This window comes from Cebus imitator, unplaced genomic scaffold (assembly GCF_001604975.1).
Source record: "Cebus imitator isolate Cc_AM_T3 unplaced genomic scaffold, Cebus_imitator-1.0 Scaffold274, whole genome shotgun sequence".
Taxonomy (NCBI): domain Eukaryota; kingdom Metazoa; phylum Chordata; class Mammalia; order Primates; family Cebidae; genus Cebus; species Cebus imitator.
Window position 1 is genome coordinate 1,348,147 of NW_016107589.1, and position 27,730 is coordinate 1,375,876.

The 27,730-nt window shown below is 40.6% G+C and overlaps 1 protein-coding gene across 5 annotated transcripts in view; it reads left to right on the forward strand.

The window, feature by feature from the left end:
• KLHL3 (kelch like family member 3) overlaps positions 1-27,730 on the forward strand; it is a 123,350-nt gene that overhangs the window by 72,663 nt on the left and 22,957 nt on the right. For all 5 annotated transcript variants that reach the window (XM_037728654.1, XM_017500966.2, XM_017500967.2 and 2 more), the window contains exons 7-9: positions 2,377-2,493; positions 6,123-6,272; positions 25,989-26,106. In XM_037728654.1, coding sequence (XP_037584582.1) covers positions 2,377-2,493; positions 6,123-6,272; positions 25,989-26,106 — 385 coding nt within the window. The remainder of the gene's footprint in view (positions 1-2,376; positions 2,494-6,122; positions 6,273-25,988; positions 26,107-27,730) is intronic.

Sequence of the window (27,730 nt, forward strand, 5' to 3'; positions counted from 1 at the left end):
ATCTTCTATAATTATTTAAATTATATTATTTATATACTTTAAATACACACACACACACACACACACACACACACACACACATGTGTGTATGGGAGGATGTTTTAAAGTATATGGGAGGATGTCCGGAGGTTATATGCAAATATTATGCCATTTTATATAAGGGACTTGAGCATTGGCAGATGTTGGTATCTGTGGGTGGTTGTAGAACTGTGCGCTGGGGCCAGGTGTGGTGGCTCACGCCGGTAATCCCAGCACTTTGGGAGGCCGAGGCAGTTCGATCACCTGAGGTCAGGAGATCGAGAACAGCCTGGCCAACATGGTGAAATCACGTATCTACTAAAAATACAAAAATTAGCCAGGCATGGTGGCGCACACCTGTAATCCCAGCTACTAGGGAGGCTGAGACAGGAGAATCACTTGAACCTGGGAGGTGGAGGTTGCAGTGAGCCGATACAGCTAGTGCTTGACTTACGACCACGGTTGGTTCTGACAGACCGGTCGTAACACGATTTGGTCGTAAGTTGAGTAGGCTATATGTACAGTACTGTGAAATGATGTTATAAAAATCTTTAAGTCATATTTTATCATAATTTTCTTTCATTATTGTTATATATCATAATTTTCTTTGTTCTTTTATGCCATTTGTATCATCTCTACACCATTTTGTTTCTTATTTTTACATTCGTCAGGTTTAAGTAAAACACTGCATTACCAGTACAACTGGTTTAATATTTGTAAAATATACAAAATTACAAAATACAGGTGCATACAAAAATACAAAATACAGGTGTAAAAAATACCATAGGAAACATTTTCCCAATTGCAAAACATATCAAAATACATAAACATGTACGAAACATTTTATTGGCCGCTGGTGCTTGGCTGCGGATCGTTGATGTCGTCATCTGAGGCAGCAGTTGGGGTTACCGGAGTTGGTTTTTTCATAAACATGGTGAGCTTTGTCTGAATTGTATGTTTCTTTTTTTCTTCATAAATTTCATGATACGGAAAAAACACATCGTGCGCCATCCGTTCAATCCTTGCAAATCATTCGATGTTTGGGTCCATTGCTTCGAAATGTATAAGAAGTTTATTGGGAGGGGTTTGATGAAAAATATCCAAGACACAAAACACAAATTGCTGTACCGAGTCTGGGATAACAGTTGAAATGGTGCACGCGGAGATGGTAGTGCTGCCGGAAGCTGGTCCACACCGTCGTACGCCCAGCTGGGCAACGTTTGCGCTGCCAGACGCGATTGTGGTCGTAAAGTCGAATGGTCATAAGTTTCATAGGTTGTAAGTTGATCAATACCTGTATTGTGTCATTGCACTCCAGACTGGGAGACAGAGCAAGACTCTGTTTTAAAAACATACACAAAAAAAACAAAACAGTGCCCCAAGGGTACTGAGGGATAACTGTATCTAATGGTATGGATACTCCTTTAATAATTTCTCCTAAAGCCCATTAGTGGACTTTAGGTAGTTTTATTTTTTTGTCCTGTTACAACCATGCTGCAGCTAACATCTTGCAGGGCATATTCTATTCTCTTACACTGATGTGAGTATAGGCTAGAGCTCCAGAAGTGGTATTTTAAAGTCAATGAGTATGCACATTTAAAATTTTGATTGAGAATGCCAATACTTCCCTCCCCTTTTAAAAAGCATATTAATGACATTTTAACAGACATTGCTGGTTTCCCCATGGCCCCACCAACACTGAATTTTCTCTGTCTGTGTGTATCTGGTGGCACAGAGTTCAAATTTGGACTTATCCCTGAGTAGAGCGAACATCCAAAGTATAGGTCTGCCTTTTTGGTTCCAAGCCCTCCAGTTTCGATTTGCATACAAATGAAATTTCTCCTCAAGGAGAAATGTTTGCCATTCCTTGTCATTCAGTGTCGCATTGACCATCACAGCCAGCTTTGGGCAGAGGGTGTTCTTCCTGTTTTTATTCTGCATTAACTTTACTTGGGACATAAGTGGGGAAAGGGAGGCCTGGGTGATGACGACATTGCCCCCAGGGTCTCATCTTCCTAGGCAGCCTCTATAAATTTGGTTTGCAGTTACTGCTCGGTATTTCTACCCTTAAATAACTATTGGAACTGGTTTTTATTTTAGAATGAACCATGATGATTCTACATTTGGGATAGCAGGTTTGTCCGTGTGTGTGTGTGTGTGTGTGTGTGTGTGTGTGTGTGTGTGTGTAGAGTGTGTGTGTGATTGCTTTCTGAGGCCAGCTATTGAGTCTCAGATTAATTAAACACCCTTGTGGATGACTCGTAACTTTTTCTCCTTTTTTTTTTTTTTCACAGATTGAGGGTTATTTGAAAGCTTTTGTCTCTTTACTGAAGTTGCTCATGTTGCTTTTCTTTATAGGTGTTTGAAGCTGTGATTTCATGGATCAATTATGAGAAAGAAACCCGCTTAGAGCACATGGCAAAGCTGATGGAACATGTCCGACTCCCTCTCTTGCCTAGGGACTACCTAGTTCAGGTGAGTACTGTATGAAGAACCAAGCACTGCTGTGTTCACCCAGGCCTCTAGGAACAACAGTGGGCAATCCTGACTGGACGGAGCAGTTGAGAGGTTTAGTGGATCTTCTGTATGTGCTGAGGGAACCAACCCGCTGGGTTAAGTGTTAGGGGTTGTAAAGTTTAAGAGCATAGGCTTGAAAATAGGACACTTAGGTTTCAGTCTCTGCTCTACTGCTTATTAGTTTTAGATTTTTATTTAACCTCTTTAAGCCTCAGTTTTTCTTCCATAGAACAGATTTTATAGTAGAGCCCCGCAGGGTTGCTGTGGGCACTAAAGGAGTGGAGTACGCAAGTCGGATGTTTAGCGTGGAGCCCAGCATAACACGTTCCATGGAAGTTAGCTGCCTTTGTTGTAGAGGGCCGAAGCAAGAAGGGTCATGTCCACAATGTTTCTGTATTCCCTTTTTGTCTTAGTTTTAGGAAATTTGAAGCCAAATTCAAGACTGTAAAAACCAGGTGCCTACAATATACGTAGTGATTCTACTTAGTCTGGAAAGGAAAAAAAATTAAGAATTGTGGGGTTCTTTTATGGTGCCCTATGTTTTCTCACTTAATCCTTATAACAACCCTGAGAAGCAAAGACTGTAACTCCTTTTTTACTCATATAGGCCTTGAGACTTAGGGAGGTTGGAATTTATCGGGGGTCACCAGCCTTAGGGAGGCTCAGGGTTCAAATCCATGTTAGTCTGGCTCTGAAGTACGTAGTTCTTCACCAAGCTAGCTGCCACCATTGATAGGCTCTTTTCTGCTTACCCATTACATGAATTATTTTATATAGTAAATGGCATTAGACACAATAGAAGCAGAGAATAAACCTGAAAATATATAAACAAAACAAAACATCAAGACAGCAGGTTAGCCCTCTGCTGTCTCCAAGGAGCCTCTAGAAGGAAGGGAAGGTGTAATGCAAGGATAAGAGGCAGTTTAGCAGCCCAGCAGCCCAGCTCTTGTTACTCCCCAGCCATATAATACTGGGCACATCCTTAAGTGTTTTAAACCTCAGTTTTCTCATCTGGTAAAAATGGTGCTTGCCTTTCTAGGATTGCTTGGGGATAAAATGAGATAACCCACTTAAGGTCTGTAACACAGTGTTCAGTGAATGTTACTGATCTTACTTTGTAGTCTTCATGACCACTGCTGCGATTCTTAGTAGCAGGTGACACAGTATCCTCATGAGCACTTGTAAACTCCTCTGCTGGTGACACTTGTTGATGGCAGATGTGAGGGGTCAGTGAAATGTTCCCTGAAACGCTGTACCTCAGCCATCTCAGCTGCTGAGGGATAGGCTTGCAAGCTCTTAAATGGAGTATCCATGCTGCGTTGGGTGGTACCACTGCCACCTGGTGGCAGCATATTCTTCCTGTAGAAAAGGTCCCCTAAGCAGAGGGAGTGAACTGGCCTGAGCATCCAGTGTCTGTCAAACCTCCCACTGTCCTGTGGGAAGCTGGCCGGAGGTGGAGAAGGCATCTGGATTCCAGCATAGTCTCGCTTCTACAGGGAGAGTGGGCGGCCTGGGGACCTGGGTTCCAGAGGAAGCTAAAGGGGCCTTAGAGGCCCTTGGTCACAAACTCCACCAGCCATCCACAACTGAAATTTAACAAACATCACCATTAGGAAATGTTCTTGGATTACTATGCCAAAGCAGAGTTTAGATCTGGAAACAAAGGGGGTCAGAGGCAATGGCATGAGAAATATTGTGTAGGACTCCCTTGCCCTCTGCCCTTTGTTCAGAAAGGCCTTTTATCAGGCCTCCCAGAGTGAACACCTGTGGAAGAGGATGTTTCATTAACATTCTTTTGACTTGGAAACTTCAAATGAGTATAATTGCTGCGATGGCTGATGGTGATGAAGGAGGAGGAAGAAGGGAAAGCCCTGGGCAGACCTGCACCAACACTGTCTGACTTCTGGGGGAGGTTTTTTTTTCTTTCACAAAAGCTAGCATTTATTAGGCTTTTACTCAGCATTTAAAAATGTTGTATTAAATGTATAATATATTGTGATAAAATATATATAACATAAACTCTGTTATTTTAACCATTTTTAAGCATACAATTTAGAGGCATTAATTACATTCACAATGCAGTACAACCGTGACTATACAGATTTCGAAAACTTTTTCATCACCCTCAAGTTGAAACTCTGTACCTGTGAAGCACTAACTTTACAGGAGAACTTTTAATTCAAGCTGAGTAAGTTCTTCCAGAGAAATAGCTGCTCATGCATTTCTCTTCCTTCCAACCTTGTTTAGATAGATATCCTCTCACACCCTTTTTTTTTTGTAACTGACCCTAGAAGTTTATGATTCATCTCAAGCTGGCTCAGTTCCTTACTGGGAGGGGGAAAAAAAAACCTTCCAAGGAAACAGTTCCTGGGGACTGTCTCTGGGGAGGGAGGTGCTCAGAGGTACATAGAGGGCTTCCCTCACCAATCCTTTTTTTCCCTTCCAGCTCCAATGCTGCCCAGCAGGTGATGGCCCTGGCTGTGCTTTCATTCCTAGTGACAGACGGGGACCCAGGAGAGGCTCAGTCAGGCCTTGTGCATCACTGACTTGAGGGCTGAGATAATTGAGGTGGGAGGCCCTTCTCATTCTCTGACTGGGCTTGAATTCTGCAGGGTCAGAAATTTCTGGGTCAGAAATTTTGTTTTGTTCATCATTTTCTTTCTGGGGACCAGCACAGGGCTGCCCAACTAGGAGACATTCAATCACTGTTAGCTGTTGAATGGAATTGATCTTTCCCAACACAAAGCAGCCTCAGAAGACCACACTACCCATTCCAGATATGCCACACAGTGATCTGACCTGGGCCAGAAGGTAGAGCGTTGAGAGTTAGAGCACCAGAATGGCTTCATGCTTGGTCTTGCTAGTGAAACCTTTAGGCTTACATTTGCTGAGTACCTGCTTAGGTCCTGAGCTATGGAATAAGAGGCGAAGAAGCCCCAGCTCCAGCTTAGATGGAGTCCTAGGTGAGGTCAATAGGTGGAACTTTGTGCAGGATAATTTTTCTGCTCTGATATTGTTACTCTGTTAGAAAGAGCCTCACTGGTGGATTTTCCGCCCTGAGACCTTCACCATAAGACAATAGATATGAATCTTTCTCCTTGGCAAGCTTAATTTGCTTAATGCCTCCAAAGGTTGGCTGATGGCTCCCACACCCTTTCCTCTTTCACCTCACTCCTCCTCTCAGATGTCTGTTTGCCCTCAACATTACAATGTATTCAAATCAGGAGAAATGTGTTTAGAGGCTTTCAGGGTGGCTATTTGTCTTTTGTTTTGCATAAACTCATTTAAGCCTCAAAACAAACAAAACTGGTTGTAGATACCTTTAATATGCCCATTTTACAGATGAGGAAACTGAGGATCAGAGATGTTAAGTAGTGGATCTGGTCTAATGTGAGAGCTTGATCCCTTATCCCACTGTGCTCTTAAGATGCAGGAGTTGAGCAGTAAGTTGTAAGTCTTTGGGTCTGAGATGATGTGGTGAAGAAATGAATGAGTGTGGGAGTACAGGAATGACTGAGCCCAGGGAGAAAGCTTGGGAAATGTGGCTGAGCTTTGCTCTAGGATCACCTGTGGATTGTTACCTCTAGACAGTTGAAGAAGAAGCTTTGATAAAGAATAACAACACCTGTAAAGACTTCCTCATTGAGGCCATGAAATACCACCTTCTTCCTCTGGATCAGAGGCTGTTGATTAAGAACCCAAGGACCAAGCCCAGGACTCCAGTCAGCCTTCCCAAGGTAAGCCCCAGCCCAATCATCGCCAAGAGTCAGGACTGTGCCCTGGGAAAGTGCCCTTCCACTCCTGCCTCCAAGTCTTTCCTCACCCATGGCTGCCCTGCATCTTGGTTGCGTTTACAACCTAGGAGATGGAGTCTGCTGGTTCCTCTTGAATCTGCTGGTACCTCTCTCTTCTGGGGTCTTCCTTTCCTAAGAGTTTCAAGGTAACCTCCAGTGTCATCAGGAAGGTTTGAGAATAACTCAGAGCTCCCCTTCACTCCCACCCTGCCTTCTCATTTCACACCATGGCTTGTGTCCTATTTCTGTTGGAAGCAAAGGGATGGCTATGTTGGTTTCACTTAGTGATGGCCATACTGGTCCTCTTTCTAGGCCAGGCTTTGAGTCAGAACAGTACCAGTCTGTTTCTTTCCCCCACTTCAGGGAAGGACATAAACGACAATTAGGGCTGCCAGAGAAGAGAAAAGGGGTCCCGAGAAAAGAGACCCTATCAAATTGAGGAGTTTGACAGGTCACAAAGCAGGGGAAGGAAATGGGGGAAATGAGCATTTGTGAGGGAGCAGTCAGGGAAAGGGAAGGAAGGCATAGGAGGGGACCCCAAGATCTAGAGATCTAGAGTTTATGGTGTGTGCTGGCTGCTTTGGTTCCCTGAGAGTCTCTTTCCTCTTGGACCCTCAGGCTCCTTATCTACAGAATGAAGGATGCTCCACCCAATTCCTGAAGTTTTATCTGACTTGGTGCCAAAGTAGTCATTCTAGGAGTCTCACATGCTGATGTCTGGGGGAAGGAATCAGTCAGCCCAGGAGGAAAGGTGGGTGGAGAGGAGTGGGTGATGTTGTTTCATGGACGACACAGTAGGCAGCAGGAAATTATTTAGGTCCTTGCTTCGTCCTCCTCCTCCTCTTTCCAGCTGGCTGCCCTCCTCCCTGCCTGCTTCTTCCAGGAAGGTTTCATAGTGGCTAGAGAAGCATGTTGTTTTCCAAGACCAGGTGTTGGAATTCTCTGAGGTTTGCAGGACCTTCTTTCCCCTCTGCTCCATGACCTTGGATCATGGGGAATATATTGGTTGCAATGTGAACAAATGTCTCAGTGTCCCAGATAATAATATAAGCAGCTAACCTTTATTGAAAGCTGAGGGTATCACTTGCGTATCTTATTTAATCTTTTCAACAACCCTATAAGGTAGAGACAGTTATTATCCTACTTTTATAGAGGAGGAAACTGAGGTTCAGAGAAGTTAATTGACTTGCCCAAGGTCAACACAGCTAATGTGGTAGAACGAGCATTTGAACTGAGTCTTTATCACTCTCCACTCCTGTTCTCTGAATCCATACCATCCTGCACCTGGCTTCACCTTTGTAAACCTGAGAGTGCATACTTGCCTGTCGGTCTCATGCTGCCTAGTGCAGGTTAGAAGAAGGCACAGCTGCAAGGCAAGGCCTTTGTCTGGCTGGACATTGGTCTTACTGCAGATTAATTCCTTTTGTTTCATTTGGTTGAAATATTGCACTGAAACTCTTCATATTCTTCATATTTTTCAAAATGAAAATAACAGACTTCTTTAATTATAGATGTATGTGCTTACTGTAGATTATTAAAAAGATAGTACAATTTTGAAATAAAGTAAAAGTCACTTGAAATGTCTCCTAGGGTAAAAAAAAACCCTGCTATTATTTGGTAAATTTTCTTTCAGACATGTCTCTATGCACTTTTTCACAAATAGATGCAGTGTATTGTTATACAGATTGAAATGTTTTTCCCCACATGCAGCCATGTGGTACAGACTGCTTTTAATATTATCAGTATAGGTGAAATCAGCATTTAAATTGTAATGGTACATGGTGTTTAATTGTACTTATGCACTATTATGCACATATTATGGACAGTCCTCTACTGATGGGCTTTACAGTAATTCCTTTTTTTGATATTATAAACATTTCTGTGTCAAGTATCCTTTAAAAGGTGGTATCTTGTTTTAGTTTGTATTTCTTTCATTGGGAGTGAGATTAATCTTGGTTTCATATGATTATTGGCATTTGTATTTCTAGTTTGGAGAATTCTCTGTTCATGGTCTTGCTCATTTTTCCTATTAGAATGTATGTTTTTTATTAATAGTTTTTATTTTTTATTTTTATTTTTTTGAGGCAGAATCTTGCTCTTGTACCCAGGCTGGAGTGCAGTGGAGCGATTCCAGCTCACTACAGCTTCCACCTCCCAAGCTCAAGTGATCCTCCCGCCTCAGCCTCCTGAGTAGCCAGGACTGCAGCTGTGTGTCACCACACCCAGCTAATTTTTTTTCTTTTAGTTTTTTTGTGGAGACAAGTTTTCACCATGTTGCCTAGGCTGGTCTCAAACTCCTGAACTCCAGCAATCCACCCACCTTGGCCTCCTAAAATTCTGGGATTATAGGTGTGAGCCACTGTGCCTGGCCTTATTTTTAGTTTTTAAAGGCTCTTTGTACATTAAAGAGGTTAGGCCTTTTTATGTATGTATTTCAAATATTTTTTTTCTTAGTTTGCAGTTTGCCTCTTGTTTATAGTAATTGCTTAGTCCAAAAAAACACAATTTTCAAGTAGTCAAATTGATCTGTCTTTTGCTTTATAGCTTGGGCTTTGTGTCATGTTTAGAAATGTTTTCTTTACTCTGAAATTATTTAAAGAATGTCTCCATGTTTTCTTCAAGTGCTTTTATAATTTTTGTTTTACATTTGAATCTTTAATGCACTTAGAATTTTTTTGTGTGTGTAAGGAGTGAGGGCAGGGATTCAGTTTTATTTGCATTGCAAATGAGGAGCCAGTTGTCTCAAAGTTATTTTGGTCATTAATTTCCCTTTTCCCCCATTGGTTTGAACACTATCTTTATCATGATCTAAATTTCCAAAGTTTCATGTCTTGAGAATGTTGATTCTAAATGCACTGTTTTTATTTAGCCTGTTTACTTCCCAGGATTTTCAGCTGGTCTTCTGTCTGTGACGTTTCCCTTTGGAAATGGTGGTTCTCAACCTCTGTGATATCAGATGAATAACATGTTTGCCTGAGGAGTGTAGGCTGGAGCTAAGGGAATGGTTCAACGCTGGCCCAGCTTTTTTGTGTAGATACCATACCCAGTGACCTCTCCTTTTCTGGACTCTATGTCTAGCTCTTACCCCATATACCCATAAAAAGATAATTTTAAAATTAAAGCCCAGTTTGTGCCTGAGCCTGGACTAAGCATGCCGAGAGCTGCTCCACCATCACCCCTGTTCCATCCCAGGGATGGAATCTATAGGTGAGAAAGAGTCTACTCCTTGTTTCAGGAGGTCAAAACCATCCTCCTGTCATCCCTACTCCTTAGGAACCATTTATTTTCTGAATGAAAACATTTAGATTCCTGGGCATCTAGCCTTCTGCAGGCAACTGGAACCATGGCTTCCTTAGAATCTGTTAAATAAAGTAGACATTATTGCTCTTTGTCTCATTGTTCTCCTGTCTTTAATCCTTGAATGATTTAAGGTTATATTGTTCAACCTGCTTCTTAAACTATACTCTTATTAAATTATTTGAGCACTTAAATTAGTAAGGAGATCACCACTGAGGGCTTGAGGAATGAATGGGATATGCTGAGGGAAATGATCACTTAGGTATTATCAGGTCGTGTACTGTCTAATTAAATTATCACAGTAATAGATCTGTACTCTTCATATCCCCACTTTACTGAGATTACTCAGAAAGGTTAAGAAACTTGCCCAGTTAAATACTGGCTAAGTGCAGAGCTGGAGTTTGGTCTGTCCCACTCCAAAGTCCATGCTTTTCCTTTTACACCAAACAGCTTCCTGAGAAAAAGCTTTGAGGTTTTGGTAATGGTTTAAAGAGATTATTTTCTTTTAGATTAATCAAGGTATAATAATTTATATGCAGTAAAATTCACACATTTTAGAGATACAATGTGACGAGTTTTTACAAATGTACAGTCATATAACCATCATCCTAGTCAAAAGACAGAATATTTTAATCACTGCAGAAAGTTTCCATGTACTGCTTTGCAGTCAGTCCTCTTCTTCTACCCCCAGCCTCTGACAACTACTGATCTGATTTCTGTACCTCTGGTTTTGCCTTTACTAGAGCATCATACAAATGGAATCATGCTGTATGTAGTCCTTTGAGCTTGGCTTCTTTTTCTTACCATAATGCATTTGAGATTCATCCATGTTGTTGCACGTATCAGGAGTTCATTCCTTTTTATCACTAAGTAACATTCCATTGTATGGATGAACCATAACTTATCTATTCACCAGCTGGTGGACATTTGGGCGTCCATTTTTGGCTGTTACAAATAAAGCTGCTGTGATTTCACTTACAGATCTTTGTGTGGACATATGTTTTAATTTCTCTTGGGTAAATACCTAGGAGTAGGATTGCTGGGTTTTATGGTAAGTATATGTTTAACTTTGTAAGAAATTGCTAAACTGTTTTTTTAAATGGCTGTACTATTATGCATTTCCACCAGCAATATATGAGTTTCAGTTATTCTGCAGTCCTGTTACTACTTGGCATTATCTATTTTAAAAAATTTTAGCCATCCTAGTAGGTATATGGTCGTATCTCACTGTGCTTTTAATATGCATTTCTGTAATCATTAATGATGCTGAGATTTTCTATGTGCTTATTTGCCACCCATATTTCTTCTTTGGTGAAGTGTCTGTTAAAATCTTCTGTCCATTTGAAAAATTGTGTTATTGTTTTCTTACTGAGTTGTAAATGTTCTTTATGTATTCTGGATACAAGTCTTTAATAAGATATATATTGTGCAAATATTTTCTCCCAACCTGTGCCTTATATTTTCATTTTCTTGGCAGGATCTTTGGAAGATAATTTTTTTAACTAATTATTTTTTTAATTGACAAAAATTATATGCATTTATCATGTACAACATAAGGCTTTGAAATGTAGATACATTGGGGAATGGCTAAATTTAGCTAATTAACATATGTATTACCTCATATACTTGTTTTTTTGTGGTGAGAACACTTAAAATCTATTCTCTTAACTATTTTCAAGAATATAATACATTGTTATTAACTATAGTCACCATGTTGTACTATAAATTTCTTGAATGTATTTCTTCCATCTCACTGAAATTTTGTGTCCTTTGATCAACATCTTACCAGCCAACCCCTTCCCCTATCTCTTGGTAACCACCATTCTATTCTCTGCTTCTATGAGTTTAACTTTTTTAGATCCCACATATGAGTGAGATTGTATGTTATTTGGCCTTTTGTGCTTTGCTTATTTCACTTAACGTATTGTCCTTCAGGTTCATTGATATTGTCACAGATGATACGATTTCCTTCTTTTTTAAGGCTAAATGGGTTCTATTATGTATGTATACCACAGTCTCTTTATGCATTCATTTGTTGATGGACATTTAGCTTGATTCCACTTGGCTATTGCAACTAATGCTGCAATGAACATGAGAGTAGATATCTCTCTGACATACTGATTTCATTTCCTTTGGACATATACCCAATAGTGGGATTACTGGATTATAGAGTGGTTCTATTTTTATTTTTCTGAGCAAGTTCTGTACTGTTTTCCATGGTGGCTGTACTTGGAAGTAAAGAAGTTTTTAGTTTTTCCATTTTTTCTTCTGTTGTGGTTTATTTTATGTTCTATATTAAAAAATCTTTGCCTAATTTGAAGTCACAGATTTTCTCCTATACTTTCCTCTAGAACTTTTAGGTTTTTCATTGAGGTCTATGGATCCATTTTGCGAAGTTTTTTTTTTTTTTTTAAATGTGGTTGTTGCATGAGGTAAGGGCCTAAATTTCGTTTGTTTTGCATATGAATGTCCAGTTGTTCCACATCATTTATTGGAAAGATTCTCTGTTACTTTTTAAAAATAAATAATTGACTGTATATGTGTTGGTCTATTTCTGGACTCTCTTCTGTTCCATTTTATCTGTTTGTCTACCCTTACACCAATACCATGTTGCCTCAATTACTAGCTTTCTAGTAAGTCTTGAAATTAGGTAGTATGAGTCCTCTAGTTTTGTTCTTCAAAGTTGTTATGTGATTCTAGGTCCTTTGCATTTCCATTAACTTTCATAATTATCTTGTCTATCTACAAAAAAGCTTGTAGGGGTTCTGAGGAATGGTATTGAATCTCTAGATCAAATGTGGGAACTGCCATCTTAATAATATTAAATCTTTAGATCCACGAACACAGTATAACTCCATTTATGCAGGTCTTCTTCAATTTATCTCATCAGTGTTTTATAGTTTTCAGTATATGGGTCTTGTGTGTCTTTTGTTAGATTTATCCCTGGGTATTTTATTGTTTTAGATGCTATTGTAAATTTTTCTTATGAAATTCCAATTTCTAATTGTTTGTTGCTGATACATAGAAATGTGATTGATGAGAAAGTTTATTTAATGGGGGAGAGATGAGGTTGGTGATGGCTTCATTGCTTTCTGAACACCAAGACTATAGCTTCAGGAGATTACTGAGTAGCCCAGGCTGATGCTTCAGACAGGTATTTAGGGCTCTCTTCTAGAGTTTTAGCTCCTCCACGCAATTGTACGTTCCATGGCAGCAGGCATTACTCGTCCGTGTCCTTGGCACACGGCCTCAATTGTAGAAATAGATTTTTAAAGAAGAAATAAACTCATAGAAACTTAACACTGACCATTTATATTACCCTCATTTTTTCCTGATGGTCTTATCATCATTCATACCTGTGTTTTCACATGGATTTAATAAGGATTTATGACCTACTTTATATCCTCCTTTGATCACTAATGTAGGTTGACCTCAGAATGTTTGATTCAAGCCAACAAGTCCAAATTTGAATGAATCCAGTTGTCATTTCTGGGGGGTTAAAAGGTTGTAAGTCTCTTTGCTTTTTGTTTTTAATCTAAAATCCAGCTATAAACAATCATGTATGCATTCATTCATTGCTTTTTTTGTAAATTGCATTTTAGGTTTTGGGGTACATGTGAAGGACATGTAAGATTGTTGTGCTGCCTTCCTCCCCATCACCTATATCTAGCATTTCCCCCCATGCTATCTCTCCCCAACTCCCCACCCCGTGCTGTCCCTCCCCTATTTCCCCCTGACAGACCCCAGTGTGTGATGCTCCCCTCCCTGTGTCCAGGTGTTCTCATTGATCAACACCCACCTATGAGTGAGAATATGCAGTGTTTAATTTTCTGTTCTTGTGTCAGTTTGCTGAGAATGGTGGTTTCCAGGTTTATCTATGACCCTACAAGGACATGAACTCATCGTTTTTGATGGCTGCATAATATTCCATGGTGTATATGTGTCACATTTTCCCTGTCCAGCCTATCATCGATGGGCATTTGGGTTGGTTCCAGGTCTTTGCTATTGTAAACAGTGCTGCAATGAACATTCGTGTGCACGTGTCCTTATAGTAGAACGATTTATAATCCTTTGGATGTATATCCAGTAATAAAATTGCTGGGTCAAATAGAATTTCTATTTCTAGGTCCTTGAGGAATCGTCACACTGTCTTCCACAATGGTTGAACTAATTTACACTCCTACCAACAGTGTAAAAGTGTTCCTATTTCTCCACATCCTCTCCAGCATCTGTCTCCAGATTTTTTAATGATTGCCATTCTAACTGGCATGAGTTGTTATCTCAATGTAGTTTTGATGTGCATTTCTCTAATGACCAGTGATGATGAGCATTTATTCATATGTTTGTTGGCCTCATGTATGTCTTCTTTTGTAAAGTGTCTGTTCATATCCTTCACCCAGTTTTGAATGGACTTGTTTGTTTTTTTCTTGTAAATCTGTTTTAGTTCTTTGTAGATTCCGGATATCAGCCCTTCGTCAGATGGGTGGACTGCAAAATTTTTTTCCCATTCTGTTGGTTGCTGATTCACTCTAGTGACTGTTTCTTTTGCTGTGCTGAAGCTGTGGAGTTTGATTAGGTCCCATTTGTCTATTTTGGCTTTTGTTGCCAATGCTTTTGGTGTTTTGGTCATGAAGTCCTTGCCTACGCCTATGTCCTGAATGGTTTTGCCTGTATTTTCTTCTAGGGTTTTTATGGTGTTAGGTCTTATGTTTAAGTTGTTAATCCATCTGGAGTTAATTTTAGTGTAAGGTGTCAGGAAGGGGTCCAGTTTCTGCTTTCTGCACATGGCTAGCCAGTTTTCCCAGCACCATTTATTAAATAGGGACTCCTTTCCCCATTGCTTGCTTTTGTCAGGTTTGTCAAAGATCAGATGGTTGTAGATGTGTTGTGTTGCCTCCGAGACCTCTGTTCTGTTCCATTGGTCTATATCTCTGTTTTGGTACCAGTACCGTGCTGTTTTGGTACCAGTACCGTGCTGTTTTGATTACTGTAGCCTTGTAGTATAGTTTGAAGTCCAATAGTGTGATGCCTACCACTTTGTTCTTTCTGCTTAGAATTGACTTGGCTATGCAGGCTCTCTTTTGGTTCCATATGAAGTTTAAGGTATTTTTTTCCAGTTCTGTGAAGAAGGTCATTGGTAGCTTGATGGAGATAGTGTTGAATCTGTAAATTACTTTGGGCAGTATGGCCATTTTCACGATATTGATTCTTCCTAACCATGAACATGGAATGTTTCTCCATCTGTTTGTGTCCTCTCTTACTTCATTGAGCAGTGGTTTGTAGTTCTCCTTGAAGAGGTCCTTTACGTTCCTTTTTTGTTGTATTCCTAGGTATTTTATTCTCTTTGTAGCAATTATGGATGGCAGTTCGTTCTTGATTTGGTTCTCTTTAAGTCTGTTATTGGTGTATAGGAATGCTTGTGATTTTTGCACATTGATTTTGTATCCTGAGACTTTGCTGAAGTTGCTTATTAGTTTCAGGAGATTTTGGGCTGAGTCGATGGGGTCTTGTAAATATACAATCATGTCGTCTGCAAATAGAGACAATTTGACTTCCTCCTTTCCTATTTGAATACCCTTTATTTCTTTTTCTTGCCTGATTGCTCTGGCTAGGACTTCCAATACTATATTGAATAGGAGTGGAGAGAGAGGGCATCCTTGTCTAGTGCCAGATTTCAAAGGGAATGCTTCCAGTTTTTGCCCATTCAGTATGATATTGGCTGTTGGTTTGTCACAAATAGCATTTATTATTTTGAGATACGTTCTTAGGGTATCTCAAAATACCCTAAGAGGGTTTTTAGCATAAAGGGCTGTTGAATTTTGTCATAGGCCTTCTCTGCATCAATTGAGATAATCATGTGGTTTTTGTCTTTGGTTCTGTTTATGTGGTGAATTACGTTTATAGACTTGCGTATGTTCAACCAGCCTTGCATCCCTGGGATAAAGCCTACTTGATCATGGTGGATAAGGTTTTTGATGTGCTGTTGCCATCAGTTTGCCAGTTATTTATTGAGGATTTTTGCATCTATGTTCATCATGGATATTGGCCTGAAGTTTTCTTTTCTTGTTGAGTCTCTGCCGGGTTTTGGTATCAGGATGATGTTGGTCTCATAAAATGATTTGAGAAGGATTCCCTCTTTTTGGATTGTTTGGAATAGTTTCAGAAAGAATGGTACCAGCTCCTCTTTGTATGTCTGGTAGAATTCGGCTGTGAACCCATCTGGACCCGGGCTTTTTTTGGGTCGTAGGCTCTTAATTGCTGCCTCAACTTCAGACCTTGTTATGGGTCTATTCAGGGTTTTGACTTCTTCCTGGTTTAGGCTTGGGAGGATGCAAGTGTCCAGGAATTTATCCATTTCTCCCAGGTGTACTGGTTTATGTGCATAGAGTTGTTTGTAATAATCTCTGATGGTGGTTTGTATTTCTGTGGAATCTGTGGTGATATCCCCTTTATCGTTTTTTATTGCATCTATTTGATTATTCTCTCTTTTCTTTTTTATTAATCTGGCTAGTCGTCTATTTTGTTGATCTTTTCGAAAAACCAGCTTCTGGATTTATTGATTTTTTGAAGGGTTTTTTGTGTCTCTATCTCCTTCAGTTCTGCTTTGATTTTACGTATTTCTTGTCTTCTGCTAGGTTTTGAGTTTTTTTTATCTTGCTCCTCTAGCTCTTTCAATTTTGACGATAGGGTGCCAATTTTAGATCTCTCCTTCCTTCTCATGTGGGCACTTATTGCTATATATTTTCCCCTAGAGACTGCTTTAAATGTGTCCCAGAGTTTCTGGTATGTTTTGTCTTCATTCTCGTTGGTTTCGAAGACCATCTTTATTTCTGCCTTCATTTCATTATTTATCCAGTCAACATTCAAGAGCCAGTTGTTCAGTTTCCATGAAGCTGTGCAGTTCTGAGTTAGTTCCTGAATTCCGAGTTCTAACTTGATTGCATTGTGGTCTGAGAGACTGTTTGTTATGCTTTCCATTCTTTTGCATTTGCTGAGGAATGATTTACTTCCAATTATGTGGTCAATTTTAGAGTAGGTGCGATGCAGTGCTGAGAAGAATGTATATTCTGTGGATTTGGGGTGGAGAGTTCTGTAAATGTCTATTAGGTTTGCTTGGCCCAGGTCTGAGTTCAAGTCCTGGATATCCTTGTTAATTTTCTGTCTCATTGATCTGTTTTTTTTTTTTGTTTGTTTTTTGAGATGGAGTTTTGCTCTCGTTACCAAGGCTGGAAAGCAATGGCATGACCTCAGCTCACTGCAACTTCCACCTCTTGGGTTCAAGTGATTCTCTTACCTTAGCCTCCCATGTAGCTAGGATTACAGGCACCTGCCACTGTGCCTGGCTATTTTTTTGTATTTTTAGTAGAGATGGGGTTTCACTATACTGGCCAGGCTGGTCTCAAACTCCTGACCTCAGGTGATCCACCCTCCTCAGCCTCCCAAGGTGCTGGGATTATAGGCTTGAGCCACCATGCCCAGCCAATTCATTACTTTTTAATTCAGTCATCCAACATACTTCCATAGAGAAATCACTAATTGCCAGGCACTGGGGTAAGCACTGGAGTCATGAAGGCTCATATGAATTGGTCTCTTCCCCAGAGGACTCCCAGACCAGAAGTAGGGGAAACAGCTGTGAAAGGACAATTCCAATGAAGTGAGTAAATGCCCTCATGGGGGTACAGGCAAAACACCCTGAGAGCAAAGTGAGGGGTAAGGGGTTAAGGAAAGCTTTCTGCAGGAGCTGACAGGAGCTGTGTCTCCAAGGTCAAATGCGAATTGTCTGTGAGAGTGAACATCCAGAAACCAGTTCAGATGACTACAGGAGAAAACTGGTTTACACCCTCTGCTGACCACATAGAATAATTTGTACTTTGCATCTTCTTCCCTGGGTCATTGTCGTTGTCTTCATCACTGAAGGTATTGATGATGATACAAGTAGTATTGTTTAATTACTAATTAATGAGCAGCTTCTTTGCATTACTAGCCTAAGTACATAATGTCCACTATCTTATTATGTCTTTATTACAACTCTGGAGGCTTTAAGATCGGAGAAAACCGAAATTCAGTGAGATTGAGTGAGACTGAGTGACTTGCCCAGGGCTTTACAGCTCTTAAGTGGCAGTGGGAAGACTTGAATCCAGGTCTGGCTGACTCAAAGCTTGGGCTTTTAAACTACATGATACAAATCCCCACAATAATGGTAACAGCAGATCTCAATTACTGAGCACTTACCATGTGCCAGCCACTGGGCTAAATGACTTATATTTGTTATCTCATAGGATTCTTGTAACTATAATTATCCCCATTTTGCAGATGAGGAAATTGGACCTTCGGTTATGTCACCCACTCATTATGTATTAGTTATCTATTTCTGCATTACAAATTACCCTAATTCTGATGGCTTAACACAATAAACATCTATCATCTCACAGTTTCTGTGGGCAGGAATCCTGGAGTGGCTTCGCTGGGTCCTTTTGGCCCAGGGTCTCTCATATAGTCAAGCTGTTGGTCGGGGTACAGTTATTTCAAGGCTTGTTTGGGGAGGATCTGATTCTAAGCTCACTCATGTGGTTGCTGGCAGGCCTGTTTCTTGCCATGTGGGTCTCTCCATAAGCTGCTTGAGTGTTCTCATGACATAACGGCTGGCTTTCTTCCAGAGAGAGTGATTCTAGAGCAAGAAAATGAGAGCACACACCTAACACGGAAGCTATAGTCTTTTTATAACCTAATGTCAAAATCCATGTCCTGTCCCTTGTGTCTTTTATTTGCTAGATACAAGTCACTAAGTCTAGCCCACACTCAATGGGAGAGGCATTAAGTTCCATGTCTGAGTGTAGGAGTATCACAGATTTGTGACCCATCTTTAAAGCACAACTAGTAAATGGCTGTGTTGAGATTTAAGCCTAGGATGACTGGCCCGAGCCCTGTGCTCTGAACTGTTTTATTGTATTACCCCTAAATGTCACAAAAGCATTGTAGTGGAATGCTGTGTTGAAAGAAACCTGATCCTGCCCTTTGGGGACTTTTAATTTTAAGCAGTCTCTCTGAGAAAGTAAGATAGAAACATATGAATATTCTATTCTATTTGAAAAACCAAATAAGTAGAGGAAGAAGAGAAATTAGGAGATAATTGGACTAGTTGGAGAAGCAGGCATAGGAATTCCAAGGGCAGGGTGGTTTGGGCTTTCATGAATTCAGTCCAGATAGGCTTTCTGGTAGAGCAAACTTTGAAAAACAACGTGGTGGAGAGCGACTTGCCCTATATCCAGCAATCCTCAGCAGTAACTCTGTTTGCCAGTCAAGGCCCTTCCCTGAGAGGAACAGGACTCTGCCTTGAGATAGCTGCAGAGGCTAACAAGAGTGTTTTTTCTGAGCCTTATACGCACAGAGCATACTGACACATCCCAGCTGGAACAGCTAACAGCATCATCTTGACTCCCACGCATTCACCGCCCAGCACTTTCCCTAAGCCAGGGTTGCCATGGACAACCAGAGGCTGTCTCCCAGCCACTCAGAATGCGCCTACGTTACCCTGTTCCACAGATGGCAGCAAGGAAATGAGGTTTCAGGAAGATGTAAATGAACTTTTTGGAAATGTACTGAACCTGGCACTTTTCACTGTCATTCCAGTTCAGTTGGCATCTCTATTCAGCTCTTTAAAAATGCTGCTGAAACACCATTTGGGCTGGAAGTGGGTGGCTTGCTCCTGAATTGAGCTGTCCTTCTTTTAGTAGATGGTGTTGGAAGAAACTGTTGACAGGCTGGGTGTGATGACCTCTCATTTGGGCCAGGCCCCTGGATGGGCACTGCCCCTTCTACCTTGGTCCACACCCTGGCAAATACCCTGGGGTCCTGAAAAATCCCCACAATCACCCTCAGAATTAGTGGCACTTATCCTCCCTTCATAGGTTCATAGTATCTTTTTCTACCTTTTATTGGGAGTCTGCTTTTTAGCACCTGCCTTTGAAAATAATGGTGATGCTGGCACTATTAAGCCTCCTGACACCCATGGGAAGCATCTTATTACCCTGATATTACAAGTTATGAAAATGAGGCTTAGCAATGTTAAATGTCTTGCTCATAGCCACACAGCGATATGTATGTATGTATGTGTGTGTGTGTGTGTGTGTGTGTGATACATATGTCTGGGCCCAAATGTAATATATATATATATTACATTTGGGCCCAGATGTGCCTGATCCCAAAGCCCATTTTTTTCCACTCCTCCTCTCTCCCCCTGGGCCTTGCCCTCATATTACCTGGTTCTCAGACCCCCATTGTCTCTGCACCTTGCTATCTAGTACTTGCCTAGAGCAACTGTTGCTCAGGAACCTGCTTGGACAAGTCTTCTGGCTCGACCTCGACATACTCCTTCGGATGAATTGTTGGTGTTAGCCCTGCGGCCCCACGCACCAGGGTAAGAGAGACTCTCGCTTCCTGCCCTGGCCCGAGGGACCGACTGGCTCGGCCTGCCTTCTGCCCAGCTCACCGGTCACAGAAGAGAGTTTGGACATACATTCTACTCTTGCCCCATGAAAAAAGTGTGTAGAGTCCAGATTGTTCCTCTTACCTGAGTGGAAATTTGAATGACCTATGTAGTCCTGAGGCCAGGGCTAGGGTCTTGATCTACATGCAGGCTGGAAATCTCTACTTTCTTCATGGATTGTCCCTTTCCCTGGCTAGTCCCTGGCACCTAATGGCTCTCAGACACAGGGTGGTTGTGATTTCAGTGAGGAGGGACCAACATGCCTTCAATCCCACAGTCACACGGGTGGAATCAGAGTCATCTATGTGAGCAAGAGAACATTATATATTTATTTTTAAAAATATTATGCTGGGAATAAAATTTCCTTCCTAAGGAATCAATTTTTCCCATGGGCTCGCTAATCTCCCTAAAATAAATGGCTATTTGACTTTTCAAAATAAGAGTGTTTTTCCTTGGGAGGTATCTAATAATTGTCCCTGTCACAGTAGAGTTCAGCTCACTCAAATTCTGTCAGTCAGAGCCCTCCATTCACCAGAACTTCTACAGCCTTTAGCACAGTGACAGTTGAGACTTGGGATCAGAACCCTGCCACATTCCTAAGTATGCTGCAGTTCATGAGAATGATTGAATTATGTTAAGTCTAGCATGCTTGTTCGCCTAGAACCAGTTCTTTAGTTTGTGATTCGTACATGACTGATAGTTCTTACTCATGTAGTTACCTTGAAAGATAAATTTTAAAAATAGTGATCTCTTAATAAGCTGATTTGATTCAGTAATTTCTAATAAAGGCATCATAAATCTTAAGTAAATTGGGGTTTAGGAGTGTTAGGGAAAGAAAGGAAACATGCTTGTTGAACTCCCTGGGTCTGAGTGTTTCTGGAATATAAAATGAGGACTTGTAGGTGAGAATGGTTCAAGTCTCTTCCTCTAATATCCTGCGGTCTTCTTAAGTAGCCAGAAGTTTGTGATTTCAGAGATGTGATACATGTAGACTATGGGAAATACTCATATTTGCGTAATTGGTTGCTAACATCAGGTATCTATGGAAACAACTATCCATTAGCATTCATGATAGGACATTTATTCTTTTCACTCTGTGTGATCAACACAATGGTGGGTATAGTGCTCCACATATGATGGCTTCTTGCAACACCTACTATAAAAATTGGATTTCTTTTGACCATACTGGGCTGTATTAATTTACATTCCCGCCAACAGGGTATATGAATTCCTCTTTCTCCATGTCCTTGCCAGCATTTGTTATCTTTTGTCTTTTCTACAGTAGACGTTCTAATTGGGATGAGGTGATATCTCATTGTGGTTTTCATTTCCATTCCCCAGATGATTAGTTATGTTAAATTATTTTTTCATATACTTGTTGGTCATTCATACTTTTTTTTGGAGAAATATCTATTTAGATCTTTTGCCCATTTTTAAATCAGATTATCTGTTTTTCTGTTATAGAGTTATTTGAGTTTCTTATATATTCTGGGTATTAACACCTTGCCAAGTGTATGCTTTTGGCACCTTTGTGGAAAATCAGTTGGCCATAAATGGTGGATTTATTTCTAGGTTTTCTAATCTATTCCATGGGTCTACATGTCTATTTTTATGCCAGTACCATGCTGTTTTAGCTATTATAGCTGTGCTGTATATTTTGAGGTCAGGTAATGTGATATCCCCAGCTTTGTGGTTTTTTTTTTTTTTTTGCTCTAGATTGTTTGGCTTTTCAGGATCCTTTGTGGTCCCATATGAATTTTAGGATTTTTTTTTCTATTTTTGTGAAGAATGTCATTGGTAGTTTGGTAGAGATTACATTGAATCTGTAGATTGCTTTAGGTAGTATGGGCATTTTAACATTATTAATTCTTTCAATCCATGATCATGGGATATTTTTCCATTTATTTGTGTCCTTTTCAATTTCTTTCATCAATGTTTTCTAGTTTCCATTGTAGAGATCTTTTACCTCCATGGTTAAATTTATTCCTAGGTACTTTATTTATTTATTTATTTTTGTTAATGAGTTTTTTTCTTGATATCTTTTTCAGGTAATTTGCTATTAATGCATAGAAACAACGCTAACTTTTATATGTTGATTTTGTATCCTGTCACTTTGCCAAATTCAGTTATTCATTCTAATTGTTTTTTGGTGACATCTTCAGGCTTTTTAATATATAAGATTATATTCTCTGCAAGCAGGTACAGTTTGACTTTCTCCTTTCAATTTGGATGTACTTTATTTCTTTCTCTTGCCTGATTGCTCTGGCTAGGACTTCCAGTACTATGTTGGATAGAAGTGGAGAAAGTGAGCATCCCTGTCTTGTTCCAGTTCTTAGAGGAAAAGCTTTCAACTTTCCCCTTTCCAGTATAATGTTAGCTGTGGGTTTGTCCTTTATTATGTTGAGGTACATTTCTTCTATATCTAATTTGTTGAGAGTTTTTATTGTGACAGGAAGTTGAATTTTATCAAATGCTTTTTCTTCATCTATTGAGATGATCATGTGGTTTTTGTCTTTGATTCTTTTAATGTGATATATCATTTTTATTGATTTGCGTTATGTTGAACCATCCTTGCATTCCTAGGATGAATCCAGTTTGATCACAGTAAATGATCTTTTCAATGTACTGTTGAATTTCATTTGCTAGTATTTTGTTGTGGATTTTTGCATCTGTGTTTATCATGGATATTGGCCTATAGTTTTCTTTGTGTGTGTGTGTGTCCTTGTCTAGTTCAGTATTAGAGTAGTGCTGGCTTCAAAGAATGAATTTGGAAGGATTCTATCCCTTTCAGTATTTTGGAATAGTTTGAGAATAATTGGTATTAGTTCTTCTTTAAATATTTTGTAGAATTCAGCAGTGAAATCATCAGGTCCTGGGCTTTTCTTTGACAGCGGACTTTTTATTAGTGATTCAATCTTCTTGTTTGTTATTGGTCTGTTTGGGTTTTCTATTTCTTCATGATTCTCTATTGGTTGGTTGTATGTGTCCAGGAAAAATTAAAAATAGAACTACCATGTGACCCTGCAATCCCACTATTGGGTATGTATCCAAAGAAAATGAAATCTGCATGTTGAAGATACATCTGTACTCTCATGTTTATTTCAGCAGTATTCACAATAGCCAAAATATGGAATCAACCCAAGTGCCCATCAACAGATGAATGGATTTTAAAATATGGTATATATACTGTTCAACTATAAAAAGGCTGCCACAGTGGCTCATGCCTGTAATCCCAGCACTTTGGGGGGCCGACAAGGGTAGATCACCTGAGGTCAGGAGTTCGAGACCAGCCTGGCCAGCAGGTAAAACCTGTCTCTACTAAAAATACAAAAAAAATTAGCTGGGTGTGGTGGTGGGCACCTGTAATCTTAGCTACTTGGGAGGCTGAGGCAAGAGATTTGCTTGAACCTCGGAGGTGGAGGTTGCAGTGAGCCAAGATCGCGCCATTGCACTCCAGCCTGGCTAACAGAGTGAGACTTCACCTAAAAATAAATAAATAAAAATAAAAAGGTGAAATCCTGTCATTTGTGACAATGTGAATGAAACTGGAGGCCATTATGTTAAGTGAAATAAGCCAGGAATAGCAGGACAAGCACCACATGATCTCACTTATATATGAAATCTGAAACAGCCAGTCTTGTAGAGGTAGAAAGCAGAATAGTGGTATCAAAGGTTGGGGAAGGGAGGAGGGAGAGGAGATGGGGAAGGGGAGATGGGACTGGTCAATGGATACTATGTTACAGTTAGATAGGAGGAATATTCTTCTGGAGTTCAATTGCATAGCAGGGTAACTATAGTTAACAATAATGTATTGTATATTTCAAAATAGCTAGAAGAGAAGATTTTGAATGTTCTTACCAGGAAGACATAATAAGTATTTGAGATTGTGGGTATGCTGATTACCTGGATTTGATCATTACCCAATGTATGCATGTATCAAAACATCACACTGTACCCCACAAATATGTGTACCTATTATGTGCCAACTAAAAAGAAGACAAAAAAATTGACTTTCCTATGCCCATGAGAGAAGCAGATGTATACCTGCTCTTCCTGCAGCCTTGAGCTCACTCTGAAACTGATGGTCCTATTCCACAAAACCTCACAATTCCTTTTCTCAGATATTTGTACTAGTTTTGTATGTTTAAAGTCATCTCTCACCAGTGGTTTTATAAGCTCAAAGGCAAGTTTTTTTGAAAACTTTATCTTGTATTCTTTTTTCATTTGAGACAGGGTCTCATTCTGTTGCCCAGACTGAAGTGCAATGACTCTGCAATCACAACTCACTGCGGCCTCAAATTCCTGGGCTCAGGTGATTCTCCCACCTCAGCCTTCCAAGTAGCTGGGACTACAGGCATGTGCCACCACACCCAGCTAGTTTTTGTATTTTTGTAGAGATGGGGTTTCACCATGTTGTTCAGGCTGGTCTCCAACTCCTGGAATCAAGAGATCCACTTGCCTCTGCCACCTAAAGTGCTGGGATTACATGTGTGAGCCATTGCACCTGGCTGTCTTATATCATTTTTGTCTTTCTACTCAGGTTTTATTTTAACATAGAAAGTTTGCATTTTGGAAGGATTTTGGATTTTGGATTTTGCATTTTGGAAGGAATTGTGAAAGTTCTCAGAGATGAATGATAGATTTTCTCCAGTATGAATGTACCCTCTCCATCCCTGGTGGGAGATAGTTTCTCGGGCATGGTGAAGGTTCCTGAAAGCCTTGGCTTTTTTTTTTTTTTTTTTTAAATTTACAAAAGAAGCTGGATAGCTTATGCCAAGAATAAGCAAACTTTCTTTTGGTGGTTGAGTCAAAAGATGGGAAAAGCCCTCACTTTCTCTTTTTATTTTTTATTTTTATAATATATTTATTACAATATAGCCCATATTTCTCTTTTGCTTGTTTTTTCCTGTCTCCAGAATTTTAATCTGGTGTTCCAACATATCTTAACTAAAGAAAATAACATTCTAGTTTAGTTTTTTTTTCATTTTTTATAACTCTGTGTTGTTTGTTTAATACCTTGCATGTGCCGTTTACTTTTTATCCATTTATTCTTTATTCAAAATAAATACTTGAGCCCTCACTTTTACCTGGCAACATAAATACATGGAGTTATCCTGGTGACTGAGGCAGGTCCATTTTCTGCCCAGGCAGGGCTTACTGTCTAGGGTCACAAAAGACAAGTCACCGATGGTCAAGCACAGTGCATAACACACAGGGCAGGTGAAATCTCAGAGGAGGAATGTGTAGCTCTGACTTGGAGGCCAGAGAAATCAATTTGGAGGAAATAACATGTAAACTGAGATGAGACAGATAAGCGGGTATTACAGCAGAGTGCTCGGAGATGGGAAGAAAGTTTCAAGTCAGGGCACAGCTTGTGGGAGGGTGTGGGGTGCCTGAAGTCCTTGCAGAGAGAGAACTTAAAACTGCTTTTATTCTCGCTCAGGTTTCAAAGAAAATCCTTGCAGTATTTGCCTTCAATTTAGCTTTACCAACTCAAAACCAGAAGGACAATGCAAGTTCTGGGCATGCTTACCAACACAAGTCATTCTGCCCTGGAAGAGTAGGTTAGGCATTGTCCGGAGTTTGCCAAGGGGCTGTGTTCATTAACATCCTCCTTGAACTGTTCATGGATGCCTGTGGAAGCAAAGAATTGCAGATGGGAAGTAATGTAGAATTCATCTTTACTGTGAAAAGGGCTACTCTTGACACAGGGCAGTGGGCCGTCTGAGCTGAGGCACGCAGGAAAATCAAGAACAGAATGTTTCTTTCTGGAAGCAGCAGCAGCAGCAGCAGCTTGAGCTTGGACTGTGTGTCCTGGCTTCCTTTGGAATGCTTTAGAAGTCAGAACCCGCTAATGTCCACTTGTCTCTCTGGAGGTCATGATTGTGGTTGGCGGCCAGGCACCCAAGGCAATCCGCAGTGTGGAATGCTATGATTTCGAGGAGGACCGGTGGGATCAGATTGCTGAGCTTCCCTCCAGGAGATGCAGAGCAGGTGAGCAGCCCTGTCTCCCACTTCTGCAAGCTGTTTTCCCCTGCTGGTCCCCAATCCATGCCGGAAGTCATGAGCTACTCCTTGTTTCCTCAAGCATCTGTGCATTTCAGGCTCCCATTCTTTTCCCTCCTGCAGCTTTATTATTTTTTTTGCAGACAAGAGACAAGTGAACATTTATTTTTGTACCTTTCCGCCTATGTGTATTTCAAGTCTTTTTCACAACAAGGCCCTGGGAATCTCCAGATTCTATTATGTCCCTGGGCTTGTCCACTGCTGCAGGAGTCTTAGGGTGCCTCATACAAATGCTAGAGTTACTAATTACCAACATTAAACCATAGGATAGGAGATGCAGCAAAGCAGACTCTTTCCTCCATGGAATGTGCTGATTTCAGATGAGGCGGCAGCCAATGTAGAAAACGCCAGAATTTTTCCTGGAACTGGACTGTGATGAGAGGTGCTTGCCATGAACATAAGCTACTGCTTTTTCTTTTCTTTTTTCTTTTGAGATGGAGTTTCACTCTTGTTGCCCAGGCTAGAGTGCAATGGCGTGATCTTGGCTCACCGCAACCTCCGCCTCCCAGGTTCAAACGATTCTCCTGCCTCAGCCTGCCGAGTAGCTGGGATTACACAGGCATGGGCCACCATGTCCCACTAATGTTTGTGTTTTTAGTAGAGACGGGGTTTTGCTATGTTGGTCAGGGTCATCTCCAACTCCTGACCTTAGGTGATCTGCCCTCCTCAGCCTCCCAAAGTACTGGGATTACAAGTGTGAGCCACCATGCCTGGCCAGCTACTGTCTTTCCTTTGACTCTTCCTTTCCAGTTTTTGAAGATAAAGCAGGAAACAATCTTCTCTGAAGATACTTGATACAAATTCTCCAAAACCCAAAAACACATGCTTCCACTTCATTGATAAAAATTCACTGCAGTTTGGCACCTGGTTCTAGTTCAGCTGGCAGATGAGCTGATTGATGTATTTACCCCGATAGCCAGGTGTGCCATCTCTTTGAGGAAGTTCACTCTATTTTTGGTAGCATGATGGGCCACTGAGAGGTGGAAAGGGAGCAAGAACCATGAGATCTCCTGGAAATGCTTTCCCGGGAAGGCAATTTCATGAATGAGGTCTTCCAAGCAAATGATGCCAAACTTCCCCAGGTGTTCCTTGATCACTGTGTTGTCTGTCAGAGGGATGGTCTTATTCTTGACCTTGGCTTGTCCATGTTTCAAAATGAGCTCCTGGACAGACTTCAGTTTTAGAAATCCCCAGGTCACATAAGGTTCCACTATATGCAACATTTTTAGGTTCTGGCAGGTGACTTTTACAAAGACACCATGAAAAAATTTCTCTAGGCAAAGTCTTGCAATGGTTCTCTGTACCAGTAAACTCAAGTCATCCATCCTTTCGATGCATATAACAAATGCCAAGGCCGGGCGCGGTGGCTCAAGCCTGTAATCCCAGCACTTTGGGAGGCCGAGGCGGGTGGATCACGAGGTCAAGAGATCGCGACCATCCTGGTCAACATGGTGAAACCCCGTCTCTACTAAAAATACAAAAAATCAGCTGGACATGGTGGTGCGTGCCTGTAATCCCAGCTACTCAGGAGGCTGAGGCAGGAGAATTGCCT